Below are 22460 nucleotides of genomic sequence, written 5' to 3' on the forward strand. Positions count from 1 at the left end.
AACACAACATCTGAACATTCCCTTCTGTCAGGATTGATGCTAATAAAGTGTAGCAGAGCAAAGTTATATAGATTTTAGTAGTTATATTTACATTTGTGCCATTGTAGATTTCTCATGTTAGAGCCCGTAAAACATATTTTTTCTTAAATTTCACTATAGGTATTCATTCCATGTAGAGTCTCAGCTTTTTTTATGACATATCGTTCAGGTAAAAATGGTTATGATGTGCTTTTAGCTGAGCTTCTTCCTGTTAAGTGCTGCATGACCACGTTGCTACATGATTAGCATGCCCTTTTATGGTGTGTTGTGTAATATGACCCCCCCTGGGGTTCAGCTCAAGGCCCATGAATTGGCTGTGTTATCCAACTTCTCTTGCCATAAACAGCATTCACAAATGATGACAAGAATCGCAAAGGATTATTTGTTGTTTGTTTATTGTAGCATGCAATTTCATGTGCTGAAATCTTCCTTTTCGTCAATTCATCTCTCAGTGCAACACAGAAGCAGTAAACGCTGCTCGGCTAAGCTGTCTGTAAGTCAGTGTAATACAGATGAACAAGTCAGAAAATGCACAGAAGAATCAGTCAGTCAAACAATACTCAAACAGCTTCATCAATCAAAGGTTAGACTTAACTCCAGTCCTGCATCACCTTACAGTAAGTAAAAGGGAAACCTTTCACAATGTGATATTTCCAAGGAAATAAATGGAATACGTAACAGTATTATTCATTACGGGGACGTTTTGGATATGCTGTCTCTTAAGGATTTTTTATTGTCCTCATTCTGAAACATTACACAACTGCCCCAATGATTTAAACATTTAAATATATCTGATTATCACAGGTTGTATAAATGAGCGTCTATACTATAAGTCCATCTAATGATGGTGCCAGACTGTATACAATGACGGATGTGTACCATCTCTTAATAGTTCATTTACATTTCAATCGAACAATAGATTTGCAAATAAAATGTCTAATACAGACATGAATAGTCAGAAAACATCAGTTCATCATATGTTTCACAATCAACAAACAGGCTTTTTCCCCAGATAATATAGAATAATGAGACACTTTCTTGTCTAATAAAAAATTTCAGCAAATTGTCAAATTTAAAACAAAGAAGCAGATTGAGAATATACCAAGAAGGAAAAAAATACCACAACAACAACCAAATGTGGTAATAACAATAATCATCAGTCATAATAATAATATAATCTCTATTAAACAATTTTCATGAGCAAACGAGTAAAATGCTGCAAGCAAACTTCAGCACTTGACGTGGCCACACAGTGGGCATGTGCAGAACTCTTACAGCGCTGGGTGTGTTGTATCACAACTACAGAATCATCAATACTCCTCTGCCATCACAAGAGGGACTATATCGCATGCATGACGCAGGATGCAGGGAGCATGGGGGGTGGTGGGGTGGAGGGAAGTCGGGGGGCAGAGTGCACCCATTGGCAGTGATGGGGTGGGAATTAGTGCAGTGCAATTGGCCACTACAGCAAGTGCTCTATGGACACTTTAAAAGGAAACAGGGGAGTATCACTTTGACATTAGTTCAATACTCACAATACTGTTTTTACATACAGTAGTGCCCAGCCCTTTCCCATGGAAACAGGAATAGCAAAGCCAATATTGATACTGAGAGGCAAAAGAAAACACTGGCAAAGTAAACACTGGCAAACAATATAATCAGTCTAACACTTGAACTCATATATGCTTCAGGTGGCAGGGCCAAGTGAAAATCAGGCAAATACTTCCACAGAATATTTAAGTGATGAGTCTAGAAAAAGCCAAAGTAGCTGAGCAACTTAAGTCTTCCCTGAGCGATTCAAGACAGACAAGGATCTAGCCTCCTCTAATGGAGCAAAGCGGGACTGCGAGAGAAGCATCTCACTCCTCCTCGCACATGACTGAGCTTTTTCCCTCTTCACATAGTTTACAGTAGAGGAATATGAAAAAAAGCTATAGGAAAATTGCAGGGATTGATTGTACTGTACTGTACTGTACACAACATGGCACTTACATGACTTCAAAGGTGAAGTTGTAAACAGATGCAGAGCGACGGTAGGCAGCTGAGCTAATTGCATGACTTGGAGCAGCTAAATCCCTGCGCCTTTTCATCTCAGTAATGAACTCTACAAAGCACTGGAGAGTTTTCAAAGGAGTGTTATCACATCGAGTCACACTGAACTGTCTAATTCATCACTTTGTCTACCCGCTTCTCAAAGTTGGGTTACCAGTCCATGATTTCATCATTCACTCAGTTTTATAAAGTTCGAACTTGAAACTAAATGAGGAATCCTCACATGTACAGCCATTCTGCCATCCTCTAAAATTGGATTAAATGTTTAATCTGAGAGGAAAGACATTGCTGCTGAAAAAGTTGAGAGCAAATTAAAGAGGAAACTTGAATTCTCATTCTACACAAATCTCATAAGATTTAGAATGGGTGTAAACAAACTCGGAGTCCTCACGACTTTAAAATCTGTATATCTAGAATGGGGTCATGTTAAAGTCATTACGACTAGGCCACACATTACAAGATGAGTGAGGCGAGGCTGGCCGTACAGCAGCGTACTGATGGCCAGCAAACACAGAGGAACATTAGACACGACTGTCAGTTTTGTCTCTATGATGTAAAATACAGCAAACGAAACAAGAGTAACAAGGATCCTGATACAAAATACCCCGACGAACAACTTCACAGAAGTTAGCGAATGCAAAAGGACAAAACAAAACTTTTAAAAAAGTTAAACAAAGATACAGCATGAAGAAACGCAAGAAATGGTGTCCCTCACTTTTGTAGGCTTTTGCGCACGACCTCTGAATATTGATTACATTGTACATAAAGGAGAGTGGACTGGAAAGCACAGAAAATGCCAGGGGCTTACAAAAATGTCAGAGATCACACCTCGAAAACAGAACGGGAGTCTGTCAGTGGGCATGGACAATAAGTCATTGTAGAGCCCAATGTTTAAGTCTATATAACACCAAGGAGAGAAAGGCCACTGTATTGCATGTTTGTGTCTACTGTGTGTGTGTGTGTGAATAACAGCTTGTGCACACTTTTACTGTGAGTGTGTGAGTGTGTGTGTGTGTGTGTGTGTGTGTGTGTGTGTGTGTGTGTGTGTGTGTGTGTGTGTGTGTGAGAGTGAGAGAGAGAGAGCAGTGAGACTAGTCAGCAGAATTAAATGCCAGAACCACTACAGGCACACAAAGATGAAAAAATAGTTTTTTAAAGGTCCCATATTGTAGAAAGTGAGATTTTTCATGTATTTTTATATTATAACCCAGGTCTGGGTGCTATGTAAATACTGTAAAGGTATTAAAACGCTCATTCCACAACACATATTCAGAAACTGTGCCTTTAAACGAGCCGTCGACACTTCTGTATGGCTGTGAAGTGACAACTATACAGTCACCACCCTCAGCCAAGCCCCCAGCATGGCTGTGGTTGCGAAAACACCAGCAGAGCTGGGGCGGAGACATGATGGGCGGTGCATGCTCAGGCCTGTGGGAGCTGACCAATCAGAGCAGACTTTGCTTTTTTGGGGTGGGGGGCCTTAAAGAGATAGGCACTAAAACGGAGCAGGTGAATAGAGGCGCTGCATCAATGGACACTGTAAGAACAACAATGCATTTTTGAAAATCAAAGCATGTCAATATCATCTAGTAGTATCCCAAAATAAAAGGATGAACCTGAAAATGAGCATAATATGGGACCTTTAAGATTGTGTGTTCATGTGGCATATGTAGAAATCTACTAAATCTGCAGCTGCAAGTTTCTGTTTCAAAATGAATTGCTGTATTCTTTAGTTATGCAGTATGAGTCACCTTCATACGATGCTAAAGTTAGCACAGTATGGATAAAAAAAAGAAGAGTACACACATCTTTATTTTGTTGTCATCCCTCCTGACCTAAAGTGACCCATGATAATTTACAAGTTTTTATGATTATGACTGTCTCACTGTCTTTTGCGATCTCATGACAGTCGAGGGATTTCAGAGGTCAATGTTTAAAATGTCATATGACTATTAAAAGACAGAGGCTTGTTTGAGTATCAGCATAGAGGACCTCTGTTTTCTGCAGTGTTTTATTTCCTCAGAGGGTTGGAGCGGCCTGTTCGTTTTTATTCTGAGCAATATAACGATAAACCTATAAACTAAACCAGTAGCATCAAGCCGGATGCGGGTATTTCCATGTAAGGATGTTTTACGGAAACAAATGCATTAACATTTAAGGAGACAGCAAGACATGACAAATAATTGTCAGAAATTCATAAGGTGGCAAAAAGTGCTAAACTGTTTTGTTTAGTAATGTAATGTAACTTTTGGATAGCTACGTGGCCTTAAACGAGCACCTGCCTTTGAGGAAACACACAAATAGAGAGCAATTACATACAGTGATTTAGATTCTTATTATTATTAAAAGCAGATGTTTTACTGTAGCAAATAACTCATATTTACTATCTCAGTCATGACAATATCTGATGTGAAATGTTGGGATCTCAGTTCAAGCTGTCAATCCAAGCTACATATAAAAAAAACAAGAATAAGTAAATGAAAAGATTGACATTAATGTAAAAACGTTCACAAAAAAAGGGAAAAAGTGGCATGATTGAAAAAAATCATGTATCATGTACTGTGTTGTTTTCTACTGTATAGGCTATTGTTGTCTGACAGAGGGCCGTCAAACATAAGTGCGTCTTTAAAATCACAAGAAAACTCCAAGGGACTCTCTTTTGTATTAACATGTGCCTTTTTCAGCATCAAGCCTTGATCGGGGAGTCCTCACGATGGCATTTTATTTGTCTAAAAGATAGTGCCTTGGAGTTTTCTTCCAGGAAGCGCTCCTAACCTTTCATTTTTTCATTTTTTGGAAAGTGTGTCTTTGTCAGCCATGTTAAATGACAACAAACTAGATGATGTATAATCCTCAGGAGTACAGTGTCATGTAAAAGTATGTGGTGAAGATGCTATTAGATCAGTTGTGGCCTATCTCCTAATTGTGGTTCAAGCATAAATACCTAAACCTCACTAGGCATAAACAGTTATATTACTAAATTCTCTGTGGAGCTGTACATTGGTGATTTCTCTTGCCCCTTGTGATGTGGCACAGCACAGACCATTAACCCATATCTGTCAAGTTTTATTTAGGCATATGACGGACATATATGAAGGCTGGAATTAAATAGTATTCCCTTGAACCAGGATCTGGTTGTGGGCAAGCGACTCAGCTCTAGCTTGGTGCAGCTCAGTGTCTTGACTTTGTGTCCCCTTAGCTTCCATTGAGCAGCATCTCTGTCACTGCCGTTTCAGGACCAGCCCGGTTGGAGGCGTCCCCCAGCCGAGGAGGTCCAGTCCGCAGCACCAGCTTGCCCATGCCCAGTCCTGAGACCAACCCTCCAGGGGACAGAGACTTCCTGAGAAACAGCAAGATTGGAAGGAAGGGAGAAAGGAATGAAAGAGTGACTACGGCCAGCTCATCAGGTCGAAGATGACTCAGATTGAGGGTGATCCTGCGAAACACCGGTTACCATTTTATTCACCTGAAGGCCATCTTTTTAAGCAGGTGAGCATCTATCTTTTCTGTCGAAGGACCCTCTGTTTGGGGGTGCTCCTCCATAGGAGAAGAGAGAAGGGGAGAGGAGCAGGGAGGTGGGAGGAGGTGGGAGGCATCCTGAGACTGTGGGGTGGCCAGGTCTAAAGACTCCTGAGAGGCGAAGATGATAAAAAAAAAAGAAAGATGATAAACATTTACACTGCAGTAATAAAGAAGAATTTCACTCTGATTTATATCTGATATTATCATACCAACCTGAGACTTGATCTCCTGGTGGTCTGAATCCTCCATGTCCAGAGCGCACAGTTCAAGCTCAATGTCTCGATCTGGGTCCGGTTCACTCTCGGTTCGGCTCCGGTCCCGGCTGTAGGCGGTCTGATGGGCTTGCAAATCAGACACAATTTTCTCTCCACTGCTTATTGAAGTTCGACGGTGAAGCTCCGATGCACAAAGCTGCTCACTAAAACCATGGAAAAAACAGATACAGACAACTGTTTACATTTCTTGTTTTAAGTATCTTTGGTGATGATAACACAGGTAAAATAAAGCAAAATAAAATTAATTACAACATGATCAAACATTACATTATGATCTAGCGGCCTGGTGATGGTTAATAATATTGCGTGGTAGTATATTGGAATATGTTCTGTGCATTGGAGACATTAGTGCAGAGGGCTTTCCTGACTCCTTTTCTTGACTGCCCACTGGGTTTTTATGAACCAGCCAGCAGCTCTATTTTTAGTCTGAACACAGAGAGGAAACGACTGCAGCACAATGAGATAGGAGCGAGGGATGAGAGTGGAAGAGTGAGAGCAAACGCGTTAAGAACACTCAGGAATTAACTTCCACGTGCTCTTGGGGGAGTTTAAGCAGAGAGAAATGTAACTTATACTGTTTTTATACTGGGTTTGTGGACTTAAAGATTTTTATAACAGCAAGAAACACGTGGCTAAATGCTTAAAATCTCACATCTTTCCATGTGCAGTGTATTTTTCCCCATCACTCAATAGCATGTAAGACTTAAGTGAGTGTGAATGGGCTTTACCTCTCTAGGAAACTGGAGTGGCTGGAAGAGTCTGATCCTCTGGAGCTCCACCTGTAGTCGCTGTGATCCAGGTGGGGGTTGTAATCTTTGAGAGAAAAAACAAAAAAATGTAAACAATGAAGACAAAAAAAATAAAGCAATTTTTACCTTATAATAATACAAAGAAGATTTATATCAAATTGTATGCATCTGTATATTTCACATAGTTTACGAGGTGCATTACAGATAATGGACAGTAAACAGTAAAACAGTTGCATCACAATAACTCTGATTAATTTTGAAGTAGCTATATAATATTTAGTTGAAAGACTTAAAGGTGCAATATGTAAACATTTTAGAGAAAATATTCAGAGATTTACTGAAGTTAGCATGCTAACCAACTAGCCCCGTCCCAAAGCACCTGTGCTAGTGGTTTAAATACCAACACTCCTTCTCTGAACTCCGAGTCTGGACCAGTAGCTGCATGGCTAACTGATTTAACTAGCTAACAGCAGCTATCATTAGCAGTTACTCTGGTGATATGCTGCCCCCTGTTTGTTTAGAGTATGAATACGACAGGTGGTCAGTTCTTACATATTGCACCCTTAAAAGTAAAAAGGACTAAATAAAATAAATAAATCCAAGTGAAATACTAAGAACATAACGATGGTGACATATGAATGATATAGGACTATGTGATACAGACTGAACACTGAAAGCTACACTATGTTTTCTTGTGACCTGATCTTCTCACAGGTTACCCAAAGTCTTATCAAAGGACCAAAAAAAGCCTTATTTTACATCACTTCCTGTTCTGCTTCTCTCTGTGCCAGCCTTGTTCAATCATGCACTTCATGTCTACTTCCTTTAGTCTCCTCCACACCTCTTGTAACGCTCTTCTATTCCTCCTCACCTTTAAAGTTGATGGGTGTGGTGTTGGCGCTGCCCTGGCAGGCCGTGGCTTGGACAGGGTCGGTGGTGTGGTAGCCTGTGCGAGACGCCCTGGATATGGCACCCCACTTGGAGATAATGGGCCCCTCACTGAAGGGAATGATCGGGTCCTCATCTTTCAAGCGCCGGTAGTGATCCAACGAATGTAGCCATCGCTTCCCGACACCACTACCACTAACACCACCACCTCCACCTCCATTACTGTCCAACTCCTGCATGAGAGGAAGCTGTTAGAAGGAGACATTGACTTTGTATTTAGATGTGTGTTTGAGTGCCTGCCCCTGTGTGGGAAGAGTCTCACCGAGTGCTCTGAGCAGGAGTGAGCCGAGGTGTGTGTGAGCGTTTCGGGCTCAAAGGGGCTGAGGCAGGGGCCGATGGTGCCACAGGACCATGGAGAGTAGTGCGCTAAACTTTCCTCGCCTCTGAACCTGCACCCCACACACTGGCCTCCACTGCTCTCCACATGCTGAAGCAGAGAGAGAGACGTTTATAAAATCATGTTGAGGCACACTCCTTAGGTTATACATGTTACTAAACCTTGATTGATCTGCCAAGCATTTGTTTTAAAGACACAGAAATAAGGATGTACAGTAGCAGTGTTTTGTGAAAGCAGCTGTTTGCACAATACATAGGGCAATATTGAAAATGATACTCTAAATTGCCCAAACTTGTGAAAGTGAGAGTGTTCAGTTGTCTGTTTACATGTGTCAGTCCTGTGACTGGCTGGAGACCTGTAACCATTACCTCAATTTAAACAAGGAACGTCACTGAGAAATGTAACACCAGTTAAAATAAAAGACATGAAAATGTAAGTTTTGAACTACCTGGACAAAAAAATTGTGAATAAAAGTGATCCTAGACTAGAACCCTGCGGCACACCTTTGTTACACTCATAAAACTGGACTGACAGCCATCAGCCACAACAGGTGTTTAACAAACCATTTACAAGATTTTTCAGGCGTTTCAAGAGAATTTGAGATGCAAGAAAAGAAAATCTGAAAATCTGAAGTCTGAAGTCTGATCTAAATTATTTTCTCTCATGTGTTTACGACTTACTTAATTCCTTAACATTTTTTGTTCCCTTAACTGACTCACTTCCTGCTCAATGTGTCACACATTGTGTTATTTCAGATTATGAAAAATAACTAATAATAATTAGGGATCCTACATATTTGAAGAGCATTTTTATCACAAAAAATATCACAGCATATACTGAACATATTCATATGATAATTCCTTTCATTAATTTTTTTTTCACTGGAAAATCTGGCAGGTCAAATCAAACCTTATGGCAGCCAACTTTGGCCCTCAGGCCCCACTTTTGGCATTCCTACCTTAGACAAACCAATAAAGAAGGCACAACAATCCTGCTTCTTATCGAATACACTCGCAATTCAAGACTTTCGATGCTGCTGTCACAGTACCATGGCCTAGTTTTCAACCTAATTTCAATATGGAGTGTTGAGATAAAAATGTTGTCACCTGATCATTTACTAGTTTCTAATACTTTAGCCAGACATGATGGTTTGGAAATTAAAAATTAAATTGTTACCACAGTCCAATTAAAAAATGGAGCTACTAATGATCTAACTGATCAGCCCCAGTGGACTTGTTGCAATCAATAGAAATAAGAGCACTGAACACGTCAAGATTTGCACTTTAAAGTGCTTCAATGAAAAGGCGATGTGCTTTATTATGTCTAGAGTGTACCCTACACTGTACAAAATGCATGAAAGGTTGGACAATGTCGCATGTAAAATGAATGTTATACAAAAGGTGTAAGTTTTAGGGAGGCTCACACACCTAGTTTGAATTTATGCTCCCGCTGCCAGTGCTGACATGCAGCCATCACTGTGGCAGGCACTGGATATCATCATCATTATTGTTTGCTCATGCTGGTTACGCAGAGGCATCGAAACTAAATTGAGGTCAGTGAATAAACACTTGAAAAGTCCTCGCGGTTTCTTTAATAAGAGCTCAATTTTATAGCGGACGTCTTCGCAAAAACACATCTGACATGCTGTTAAACAAAGCTTTACTCAGCTGAAAGCCTGAGTCACTGCTTGTTAAAGTCTCTCCTCTCGCTCTTTCTCTTTCTCTCTCTCTCTCTCTCTCTCTCTCACACACACACCCACACACGCCACAATAGTGCATTGCTATGATATCTTCCTCCACAGTTGCTAAGCAACTATCTCCCACTTAAATAGCATTGGACACAGCCAAAGCTTTTGGGAAAGGAATTAAATCCTACATATTTTTTTTTTAAATGGCAAAATACACAACCATGTTATTACTCTGAGCTTCAGGTGGCTACAGTGACGCTATTAATAAACGGGTCATGCTGATGGTTTAATTTTAACTGCCATGCCTTTAAACGCCCGTAATGATGCTCTGTGTGTTTGTGTGCGCAAATGTTGTTTATCTTATTCGCTTCCTACCTCAGTTCCAAAATCGATGGTGAAGATGGGGGAGGACTGGGAGGGCCTGTTGGCGTTGTGATGGTGGTGATGATGAGCCCACTGTTCCTGCTTCCTCCTGAACAGATCCTCGTAGCCTAGAGGAACACGGCCATAATCCTGAAAAGGGAGCGGAGCGGATACTTATATTAACTGATTTCGATTTTTAATTGAAGGTGCACTATGTAGTTTTGGAGAAGAAATCTTATTCAGAAGAGAAAGATCTTCATTGATTAATTTACACACCTAAATAAACTGTCTTTGTTTTGATGACTGAATAAACTGAATAAACATGCTGACCTTAAAGGACAACAAGTTCATACTGTTTTACTCTGTAGCTACAAAGATGGCAGGGTCCGCCCAATATAAACAGTGTTTTATGGACCTTATTTTCCTCTGAGAATGGCTGGTTTATTCAGTGTATTATTATTGTATCATTACCTCATTAATATAGTAAATATTACATTTCTGAGTCTGAATTTCTTCGCCAAAACTACAAAGTGCCCCTTTAACAGGTTAGCAAAGATGCCGTGAGGTAGCCAACATATCTAAGTGAAGCCATAAAAGACAACTCATTAAGTACCATTCAGAAGCAAATCAGACTGCATGTAAATACATGACTAATACAGTACTTTGAGTTGTATCAGATAAGAAATCAGTCTTCCTCCACATTTCCCAGGTTTAGGTGCTCTGATTGCATTTCATGTTTGGTCTCAGGGTAGACATCAGGGCAGGCAGAGGAGCTTTATGAAGACATGTGGGTGGAAAGAAATAAAAATAGCTGTATAATTTCATCAGGGCCTCCGATAGGGGAGGACCACCTGGTCTGTTTTCTCGGGCTCTGGCTCATGGAAGGGCCCAAAAATGTCCTCCAACCCTTAAAATAATCTGCTGAGGGGACCTTTGGAGATCATCTTGCCCTGGGCACGAGCAAGACTATCAGAGGCCTTGAATATGATGTAATGTAATACAACAACTCTCCAATGAAAACTGGTAAAGCTTCCAATGTAGACTCAAGTTGTTTATTCAAAAGGTTGTAGTAATTTGCTTGCCTTATAATGTCACTGTCACTGTATTACAGTGTGATATATGGGTGTAACTGTTATAAATTGTTTGTTTTCTCCTGTATAATTGAGACATCATTTTACTGGGTCTGGCTCACAGTAGTGCACGACAGGTTTAAACTCTTGCTGCAAAATTATTCTGTGTTTAAACATCCTTCAATTCCCTTAAAAAAAGAATATCTTGAGCTCATTTGTCAGATTTGAATCATTGCTGGTTTAACTGTTTTAAAAGACATACAAAGGCACACTGAGGTAATACATTATTTTTGGTTATCTGTTAGCCCTGAGTTACATAATAATTATTACAAATCAAAAATGCACAGATTGTGTCTTGTATTTACAAATCTCTGTCACAGATGAAGTTGCCACACACAGCATTACTGGTAAAACACACTGTAGTATTGCAGTAGTCACACCGGTAATGCTATATAATGATGCGAGAAAGAGAGAAGTGAGTGGGGGAGGCAGAGACATATTTGGGTGAGAAGTGGGAGGACTACAGAGGAGGCTGAAGCTACATACTGCAGCTCTGTGGCTGGCAGGGAAGGTAGAGGTGAGATGATATGTGGGTGTAAAAAGAGAAAGTGAAGGAACGGAAATGTTGCTGAAAGGAATGCGGCAATAAATCTGTTCACTGTTAGACGGACTAACATGAAGTAATACAGGTGTGTTCAAAAGATGTTTCATGAGATAAAGAGAAGGCAAACAATTCTAATACAACTGATGGCAGAGAGCATTATCTTTAATTACTGCATGGCTCAGAGTGGATTATCTCTCTTATTAAAATACAGTTTTTTAAATAGATACTATCACTGCTAATGTCAACGCTGGAATAAACATCTCTCAAACAAACAGGAGAAGCTGTAGCCAAGTAACAGCTAGTGAGCAGATACAGTACGTGTGTGTATGAAAATAAATCCCTCCAGCCAATCAGAGGCGAGTACATGCATTGTTTCACCTACCCTGTGTAGCCCTGCACGGTGCTCAGCTCCAGAGCAGTAGTTGCTGTCTAGAGAGTTGAATCTCTCCCTGAGTGGAGGCTGGTAGACGGAGGAATGCAGCACCTCTGGAGGCAGTGAGTTACTCCTGGCATCCTCTCTGTGATACAGCTGTGAAGACAATCATCATGATAAGTTACAGACTGACCAAATTAAAATGGTGACATCATAATTAACAGTAGGCTCACCTGAGGCCTCCAGACTCTCCTGCTGTCATAGAGTGGAGCATAAACACCATGTGCGGGAGCCAGAGGCCCATACTGAGGCTGCCCCGGGTGGGGATGGAAGGCAGGAGGTCCCATCCGATCTCTAGGTGGGTACGCTGACGAAGAGGAAGAAGGTGGGTGTGGCGATTGAGGGTCACTGGGGAAGGAAGATGGCGGAGGGCCAATCGAGGGTGGCAGGGAGGATTCTGGGACGTTGGAGGATCGAAGGAAACGAGCCATGCAGGGCTTGTGAGGAGGATGGAGAGAAGATGGGTAGTAGGAACCTGCTAGAGAGGAAGAGAAGATTTGCACCTTACCAAGATGACAAGGTTTTCTTCAATTTAAGATTTTATTTACAAATGGACTCACAGCTTGGTTGATAATGGGCTGTGTCGTATGCAGAGTGAGGCTCCTGATAGTACAGCTCGGATGCCTGAGAAGGGTGTGGCGCACGCAGCACGAACGGACCATGTTTGGGCATGAGAGGGCCACCATCACCCCGCCCGATTGTTGTCAAGGGAGACGATGCTGAGGAGTGGCTGACAGGAGTCCTGGGAGGAGAGATGGGCTTTCTGATGGACAGAGTGAGAGAGAAAGAATAAACACATGATTTTGAGATACCTAAAGTCAGACCTTCTCAACAGCACATAAATGTCATACGCAAATATCCAATCCACACATCAGGTGACATGTAAATGTGGATTTGACTAGATGAATTCAAAAGTAAATGAATGAAAACCAAATGTTTTGACACACAATCACTTGAAATGTAACTTTTATTATATCTAACTCAAAAGAAAACCCTTAAAATTTGAAAACCAAGCATGCATCTATATATTGTTTATTTTCATATTCCTTCAGTACTTCAGTTAACTGTTCACAGAAATAGGAGCTGTGCACGCATCAGTGAATAAGTGGATGAATAATCTTACTGCTCAGTTGACCCTGACGAGTTCCTGTTGGTGCCAGATAGCCCGTTGGACCCGTTAGCCCCATTGGATCCGTTTGGCACCGCTCTCTTCATCTCCTCCATCATGTCAGCCCCTCTGGAGATCAGCTGGGGGTGAGTCAGGCTGGGCACTCCCTCTGTCAGGGTGGCTGTATTCTCCCCCGTGCCTTTGAGCCCCTGCCCCACTCCTGCAGGCACATCTGTGTGGACGCTGCCCTCCATGGTGAAGGTTTTACCCATAACCCCCGGCGCTAGAGGGAATGCACGACCCACGCTGCTGCTCTTTTTGTTCCTCAGTCTAAATCTAAAGAGTGGAAGGGGAAAATCAACATCCTCTTGTAAACAAATGTATGCTTAAATAAATTAAATCTAATTAAAAAGTGTGAGTTGGGTAAGGCAGTGTAGACACAGATGGGAGTAAGTGCATCTGAGGCTTCCAAACACTTAATGTAATGTTGATATTTGTCTCATTTCATCAAACATCAAAATTATAAATGCAAACTTGGATGATCAGAATTATTTTCTATCTGTATAAGTGTGTCTGCAGGCTCACTTACTTCTCTAGCTCATCCTGCGTGTGTGCAAAGGTACAGTTGGTTCCTCGAGGACAGCCGCCCTGCTGACGAAGGTCTCGGCACATGCTGGTCTTGTACTTGCTGTTGGCTTGAGGCTGCAAAACGCACAGATACAATGTGCATTAACAGTAAAATTAAAGTGATAGAAGTAAATCTTTCAGAATAAATGTTTCACTGCATTTATTTCTCCTGAGCACATAATCATTTTATTGCTTTATCAAGCACACCAGATGTTTCATCACACTGCTAATACTGTTTTATTGTTGAAGCACTATAATAAATTAACATGAGAGTGTTTGTTTTGATATCTATCATTAAACATGGGTGACGCTTAGTGTAAAGTTCAGGCCAAGATGACAGTTAATGTTCACTCCCAACAGTGACTAATTAACTATATCAACGGTGATCCCATTTTTTTATTTGCAAACTCTTACAACTCATTCAGTAGATGTTGAAATGGAAACGTCTCAAAATTGAATGAGCATGTGCATGTCAAACAAATGTCAAACTGGTGTAGACATAACACAGAGAACAGCTGTTAAACACCATACAACTAAGAAACTACTTTGTTGTACGTTTTCAATGGATAAATCACTGAAGTGTTTTTTGCCATGTCAAAACTGTTTGCCTCCAAAGCAAACACACAAAATGATTTCCTGGTTTACAGAGCTTAGACATCTTTTACGTCTTGTTTTCTAACTTGGAGAAAAGTAAGATTCCTTTCACCTGCAAAATGTCTAAACCAAAAGGTGAAGAGGTGGTTCATAAAAAAAAGAGTTTTGTATTCATCCTTCAATGAACTGAAGGCTTTCCTTCTTGCCAAGAAAGATGACAGATATTGATTGCTATCTGAATCTGTGTCTCAACTTGAACTTGTTTTGAGTGTTTCATTTCAACTTTACTTCCTGTGTATTGTTCGACAAGAGCAGACACTGACACACAGGACAGCTTTAGCCTCTATTCACCCCACCATACTGTATGCACGGCTAGAGAACAGTTTTCACAGCTGCATTATCATTTGCTCATTGTTAACAGTTATTTTAATGCTGTTATTTCAATTGGTGGAAATACCCTTAATTATAGTGAAACTGCTCCCCCAGGACAGTCCCTTTCTGCACTTTCCACTGGGCAAATATTATGTCTATGATTTCTCTCATTTCCTGCAGCCCGTCTAATTCTTGCATCATTCTGTTGTCTATTCTTAACAATATAACTGTTCCACTCTCCTCCTTATCCCACTGGTGTACCTGTGGAGTGTCGTGGCTCTTCTTGCTGAAGTTCTGTATGAATTCCACCAGTCCGTGAACCACCAACTTCACAGCCAGCATCACACTTTCCAGCTCCTCCCATGACGGCGCCGGGGCATCTGTACACAGGTCAACAGTCTATTTAGTAGCGATTCTTATCACCATGCATGATCTCAAAAATGCGCAGGTAGCGGCAAGTCTAGAAAGAATTTTACGTGCATCAGAGATGATTTAAGATAGACATCCTGATGCCATTAAGTCAGGGCAAAACTCTCTCACTGTCTTTTTGGATGAGGACACATTCACTTCAGTCATTATCTCAATAACATAGTACGCTAACAATACAAAGAGAACAACTTGAATTCTGCAGGTGTGGCGACTCTGAAAGGATAAATATAACAAAACTTGCTAGCTACTCTGAGAGGCTCTAGGCAAAGCAATGCTCTTAGCTTAATGCTCAACATGCTAACATCCACAAAATGACTGCTTTATCTATATTTTACTGTTTATTATTATTATTGCATTTTTTTAAATGTATTTATCAACATTTAGATACATTTTCTAAGAGTAAAATTGTATTATTGCTTTATATATCTTTGATTCATCATCTTCCATTATTTTAACTACTCATTTTATTGCAAGTAGTGTGCATTAGTCTCTAAATCTATTTTTGTTTTCTCAGTATCCTGTGTTTTTTCAATCATCTGTAAAGCACCATGAATTGCATTTTGATTTGTTTGAAAGGTGCTATACAAATAAAGTTTGATCGATCGATTGATTGATGTTTAGCAGGTATAATGTTCACCATCTTACGAAGTTTAGGGTATTAGCATGTCAATATTTGCTAATAAGCACTAAACACAAAGTACATGCTGAGATTAAAGGAAATATTAGGTTTCTAGTAAGTATTGGCTGAATGGAAAGAATTCACAGAAAACGTATAATTATCACATTATATTTCTTAAAAAATGGCATCTATTCCTTCTTCCTCACTAAAAAAGTCCAGAATATGTGAATATTTTTCAGTTCACAAGTTTAACTGCTGGACACAAGATGTCTCCTACTTCACTGTAAAGTCCATTCTGGAATACTGGACCAGGATTGACTTCCAAACTATTTGTGATGTCACAAATCATGCTTGTAGGTCCGCCTCTTAAAATCTGATTGTCAATGAGCACAGAGAATATTTACAATTTCAGTAATGAATGTGAAAACAACCTTCTCGTGTCGAACTCTGCACATACACCGTTCCACACAGTGAAGCTCAAACATTCAACTGTAGGAACAAGATGAAAAAACACATTTTTGCCTACCGGGGGACTTAAAATTGAAATGAAAAGGGACTCAATTTTATTGTAATCCATCCAATAGCTGTTTTAATGACAATATAATAACTGTGTACTGTGTTTAACAGAGAAGCACAATACAGGATAAATATCTTGAGTGCCAAACACATCAAACTCCCTGAATGTCACTGTGTTTTGATTAATAAATGTCTCCCACACAAGATGAATCAGCAGTTTAAATCTTCTCTTTTGTTCTGGTTAATTGGATTTTTGTATGTGGGTGCCACAGCTTGTCTATTTTCTTCAATTTTCAATCTCATTAGTGTTTAAGGAACTGGAAGTGCCCTTTATTCTAAGAGTTAATCATCCAGACGCATTATTAGTTGCTCATATGAATAAAAGAACAAGAAGCTGAAGTACCAGGGTTGTGGTCTATGTTTGCTAGCAGCTCTAGGTGTGGTCTAAGGCTCGTAAGGTTGGCAGGGTCTCCTGTCCTCTGCAGAACGATTGTCAGCTCCTGGACGCTTTTTGCAAACGACTCCGGAGACTGTAACTGGAGCAGAAGATAGAAGAGGAGAGTGAGTCTTTCAAAGAAAATAAAAATTTCAAAAGTGAGTTTATCAATAATGAACGCTGCAACCTGAGCAAACGAATAATGCTGGTACCTTGTCAATAATGGACTGCATATGTGACTTGTGGACCAGGTCTCCGTACAGCAGAGAGGACCACTGCTCGGGTGAAATTCGCAGGCCGGCCTCCATGGCGATGTGGACGATCTGAGCGTCATGTTCTCTCCTCAGAGCCTCGTAAGTTCGGAATTCTTCCTTCAGCTGCATCAGGGAGGAGTCCTCGTCACGCTTGGTCACCTGACAGGAGTACAGGCGACAGACGGAGATGGAAAGAATAAGAAAGAGGGCGAATAGAGAGTTGGGAGGGAGAAGAAAGACAAGGAAGAGAAGGAGAGTAGGGCGTGGTTGTTATCTTTCCTAAGACATATCTGAACAAAAATACAGAACAAATGGAAGAATAATCACTCAATCTTTAACTTCTCCCCGTACATAACACTTAAAATGCAGTAAACAGCTGATAATTTTACATTCAACATGCAGGTTCAAATAAGAAATATTATTCTCTAGGTATCTATGTTTGTTTACTCAAAGTCTGACAGTTATTGGGGTAAGGACTGTAATTTTGAACACACAATGTAATTGTCTAGTTATAACATCATTTTAAAAATCAATATGCTGCATAACTTGTTAGGAGCAATTCACTGTTGGTTTATTGTTGATTGAAAATCTGTTTCCCCAGACGGTCCAAAGCTCCTGTGCTAGCAGAGTAAACACCAAGACTCCCCCAGTAGTCTGACTAGCTGCATGGCTTGTATAGAACACAGTTAGCAGCAGTTAGCAGTTACTCTGGTGATATACTGCCTCCTTTTTTGTTTGGAGTATAAATTCAACAAGTGGCCAATTCTTACATACTGCACCTTTAATTATTAATAATAAAAATGTAAAATATAAAATGTTACTAAATAATCTAAGATGGTACTTTTTAGCAGAGCTTATGTTATTTCCTTTTTTGTAAGACTTCTACTCTGCATTTACTGAAAAAACATCATACAATGAATGTAAGATGGTATACTTTAATTTATTAAATAATTTGAAATGATTGAAATGTTTAATAATAACGTGTACCTCTACTTGAGGATGGATATTGTGTGCTCCACAGCCACCTCAGCTCACTAGGGAGTCTATTGAGAGTAAGTGAGTACACTGGTCCACGGATCCACAGCACTTACAACACTCTTTGGGAGATTAGTACAGTATTTAAGGGGACCATAGGGTTTAGGTGATGTTCGACAGATTGTAGAGAGCCAAAATGCCAGAGCTGATTTTTTAGTCCCAGTCCAGCCCTGTTGTTTGCATGCTGTTTGTATAAGTAACTGATGAGATAATTAAATATTCCTTTTGGGATAACTTATTCCTTCAAAATAAAATCACATTTTGGTATTTTGGTGGAGCCTTACTTGCGATTTTCCGATTAAACGCAACAAAATTTACCGACCTGCCAGTTTGTCCGTTTGTGGTGACTTCAGACTAATAAACTCAGATTCAGATCAGACAAGGGGATTCTCCCCTTCTCAGAATCTGCCCTATGAGTAATCATCACAAGACACCAACACAAACCACCAGCTATCGCTGACAAATCTGCCAAGCTCAACGGTCAAAATTACAACCCAACGGAATCAGATATCATCATTAGCCGAGCTCCTGCTGCTGTCCATCCTTGGTCAGGTTTTCTCTCTGTTCCCTCATCTATCTGTCTGTGCATCTCTGTGCTGTCTGCCTCTGTCCTGAAGGGGGGGCAACAAGGGCAAATATAGACTGCTGTTACATCACAAGCAGATAGCTGGCATTTCTGCCCTACCAGCGATGTCTGTCATCAGATAACAGGCACAAAAATACACACACAGGATCTGATATCCTTAATACGTATATGACTTATATGTAATATAAGATGCTAGTAGTATGGGGAACCCATTTAGAGCATGACAAGACTTTAATGTCAGACTGGGTCATGGTAAGTTGGAGAACCATTGACAGCTGAAAAGGGGTTTTCCGAAGCTCCCTTGCGTAATTTTCAGAAAATCATTGTTTTTGTTTATCTTAACTTGACAGGGTTTATTAAGTGGAAAATATTAAAGTTTTGGAAAACACCTCTATAACTGATGACATAAAAAAGTATTCATTTGAAGCACTATCTATGTGGTAAAGGAATATGTGGTGGTGAATGAGGATCTATTTAAATACCCTTCATCTAATCAGGTCATTTATTATGGCTTGGGTTCTTGGGACAGCAGCAAACTGAGGTTCCTTTGTTCAGTGTCACGTAGGCTACATTCAGAGAGCTGTTGGTAACTTAATATTATTTATGGGTTTAATGTGTATCCATCGTCCATGCTGCCCGTACCTTAAAGCAGGAGGCCCTGTAGAGAAGCTGCACCACATGGCCTATGCTGGTTTTGGAGGCCTGGGGGAACCGAGCCTCGAGCTTTTGGACAACAAACAGAACCAGCACCTTCCTGGACAAGGCCGAGCCGTCCTCCAGAGCAAGTAAAACCAGTTTTAGGGCATCTTCTTGCATAGCTGGTGAGGAAAAGTTAGAGGGGGGGTTCAGGGATAGAGGGAAGGACAGCGAGAGGTGTGGAGAGAAAAAAATAATTCATATTAAATTTTCGATTATGAACAAACGAAAGCAAAATAACAAACAAATCTATTTCTAATACCGAGAGGTTCCTTCAACCAGGTGTCCTCAGACATTTGAATGAACTCATTCTGTGATCATGATGAGAAACAGTTTCTCAGTCAGAATCTGCCCTATGAGTAATCATCACAGGACACCGGGTACCAGCACCAGCAGCCAGTTTTATTGAGGCAATCGTAACAGGCAACTTAGACGATTCAAGCAAATTCTGGACACAATGAGTCAGCTGAAAGGCTACCAACTCCTTTGAATTCACATGCCAAACTGCTACACTAACAGTCAAGTAATTTCAGGAGCATAAATTCAAAAGGTTGACAGCAATAGCATTGTACAGTATATTGACTGAACAGTAACTCAGAAAAGGCTGGTTCTGTATCCAAATGAAGCAAAACAAACACAATATATGCAATGTTAAATACTAGCGTCAATTCAATTGTTTATATTTGAATGAAACTTTTTTTCTCAAACCTCTGTCATGGCATGCTTTACACAAATTTGAGATACTTTAATTGAGTATTTCTATTTTCTGGTGCTTTATACTTCTCTCCACCACATGTGTTTGAAAACTTTGGTTACTAGTTACTTTGCAGATTCAGATTATTCAGTGGTGATGGGCTATTACTTGTGGCGTTAAACCATTCAGAGTGTTGCAGATGAGACATTGAGTATGAATTGAATATCAGTCCCAATTAGTAAAACTATATATTTATATTTATATTTATATATATATATATATTTATATACATACATATAGATATATATATATATAAATATATATATATATGTATATATATGTGTATATATATATATATATATATATATATATATATATATATATACATATAAAAACAGATCTTCAGTCAAATTTTCAACCCACAGACATTACAAATGTGTTGGTAGAAAAAATGATCTTGTTTGGTGTGTCTGGGACTTTTTGTTTTTGCCATGGTATGGAAAGAAATTTGAAATGCTAATGCGAGTCTCATTTAGATTCAGACAACAATGACACATGGAATCTGACTAAAATCTGACTTTGTTACATCCGGATGTCTTACAAATCACTTGTACTGCCTTGCTCCTCAGATTTACATGTTTGAAAAGTGTGAGCTGTGTGTCATGCATGCACACCCACCAGGTCCCAGAAACTGGCAGCCCCGTGCCCTCACCGCTGCCCAGAGGTTGGCAGAGAGCTGCTGGGGGTTCTGGTGCTGCAGGATGAGCTCAGTTACGGTCCTTTCCCCCAGCGACCGGCCTGCCCGCACCGCCCGCACGCGGCCCTCCTCCTCCACCAGCTGGCAGTTCACCAAGGTCACTAGCTTCCTCTGCATTGGCCGACTGAGCACACTTGGACTCAGAGTCGCCACACCTGCAGAAGGTGATGAGAACATTTACTTTAGTTATAAGTCATTGATTATGTCTCAATGTAACTGTATTTAATACAAAAACAAAGAAGAAAGAAATTTCATCCCCAGACCCAAAAAAACTAAGAAATGGCAGGCCTATGTTTGTTAGAACCAGCTATGTAGGTGGATTTAAAGGTCTAAGGATCTAATCTCCCAGTAATTCTTCAATCTTCTTAAGGAACCAGAAATGATGCAGAGTGAATTGTATAAAAATGACGAATGTGACCACAAAATCGTCACGCAGAATTGGCTGAACAAACAACCAGAAACAAATGGTCAAGTTCAGGAAGATTAATATTTCCTGTCTCAAATTTCCTTCAGTACCATAAAAGTACAGCAGCTTTCAGGCGTCATTAGAAGTGTGAGAAGCGATGAATGCCAAGTTACAAACCTCCACCCCCGCACATTTACTAAGAAGAGCTTCATTTTTGTTCAAAAACGTCCACAGATGAAACTGAAACTCTTAGATTTACCATTTACTTTACCATTTATGATTTACTAGATTTACTAAAACTCATTTGCACACTCACACACAAACCTTTTGCTCCACTGATAGGTTTCAGGTAGAGAGCCAGCTCTTCCACACACACCCTGCAGACCTCGTAGTTCTCAACCTCTGCTGCACTGCTCAGGCTCACTGGCTGCACATCTGGGACCTAAAAGACACTCATCATGAGCACACATGAAACAAGAAAAGAGGAGAAAGAGGAGCAACATAAACAAACGGCCTCTTTCCCCCTGACTCACCTGAGCTCCCACCAGCTGCAGCAGGGCACAGTTGACCGGCAGCAGGTCAATATCGGTGCTGATGGGCGTCTGATCGAAGGGGCAGGCCTTGCGGTGCAGTTTGTGCAGGCAGGTCTTACACACCGTGTGGGAGCAACCCAGGCTGATGGGCTGGTGGCCGCTGCTGTCGAACTCATTGTAGCAGATGGGACAGGACAGGAACTCCGTCCACTGGGCCGCCTGCACCGGCATCCTGCCACCACACCACTGAGGGAGGCGTCGCCGAGCTCAGGGGGAATGCATGTCAATGAGGCACGACAACAGCTCCTGCTCGCCAGTGCCGACAATGACTGTGAGGAACAAAACGTAAAGTTATGTAGCAGTTTTGTAGGTCAGGTCATAGAAACATTATGTTCGTGAGGTAATGGCTACAGATACTGCCAAAGACACATGTAGACAAATTTACTGCCACTGGAGCTGCAACTATGGACAAGAGATGAATATTCCCCCTCTGTCTGAAACATTCTGTTTTAGCTGCTGTCTCTTTAAGGACCCCCCTCCTGAATACCCAGTCTCCTCTGATTGGTCAGCTCACACACACCTGAGCCAGCAACAGAGCAGCTGTGTTAAATCAATTCTTACGTGCCAAACTAGCCGCTCACATAAATCATGCAAAGGTCACAGAGTCCCTGTGATGTAGTGGGATGTCACAAAGTGACTGAATTAAAGGCAGGACTACT

At 40.7% G+C, this 22460-nt stretch overlaps 1 protein-coding gene across 1 annotated transcript; it reads right to left on the bottom strand.

The window, feature by feature from the left end:
* Positions 1 to 423: 423 nt before the first annotated feature.
* Positions 424 to 22045, bottom strand: rc3h2 (ring finger and CCCH-type domains 2). The gene is made up of 19 exons (XM_073478654.1): positions 21742 to 22045; positions 21533 to 21650; positions 20724 to 20957; positions 19298 to 19473; positions 16993 to 17193; positions 16748 to 16880; positions 15042 to 15160; positions 13777 to 13889; positions 13203 to 13523; positions 12640 to 12842; positions 12253 to 12557; positions 12029 to 12175; positions 9985 to 10122; positions 7848 to 8012; positions 7509 to 7758; positions 6617 to 6701; positions 5827 to 6031; positions 5558 to 5721; positions 424 to 5431 (listed from the first exon to the last, which is right to left on the bottom strand). The coding sequence occupies exons 1-19, from the start codon at positions 21970 to 21972 to the stop codon at positions 5287 to 5289; spliced, it is 3453 nt and encodes a 1150-aa protein (XP_073334755.1). The 5' UTR covers positions 21973 to 22045; the 3' UTR covers positions 424 to 5286.
* Between the last annotated feature and the right edge of the window lie 415 nt (positions 22046 to 22460).

The sequence above is a fragment of the Pagrus major genome, chromosome 12, assembly GCF_040436345.1.
Source record: "Pagrus major chromosome 12, Pma_NU_1.0".
Lineage (NCBI taxonomy): Eukaryota > Metazoa > Chordata > Actinopteri > Spariformes > Sparidae > Pagrus > Pagrus major.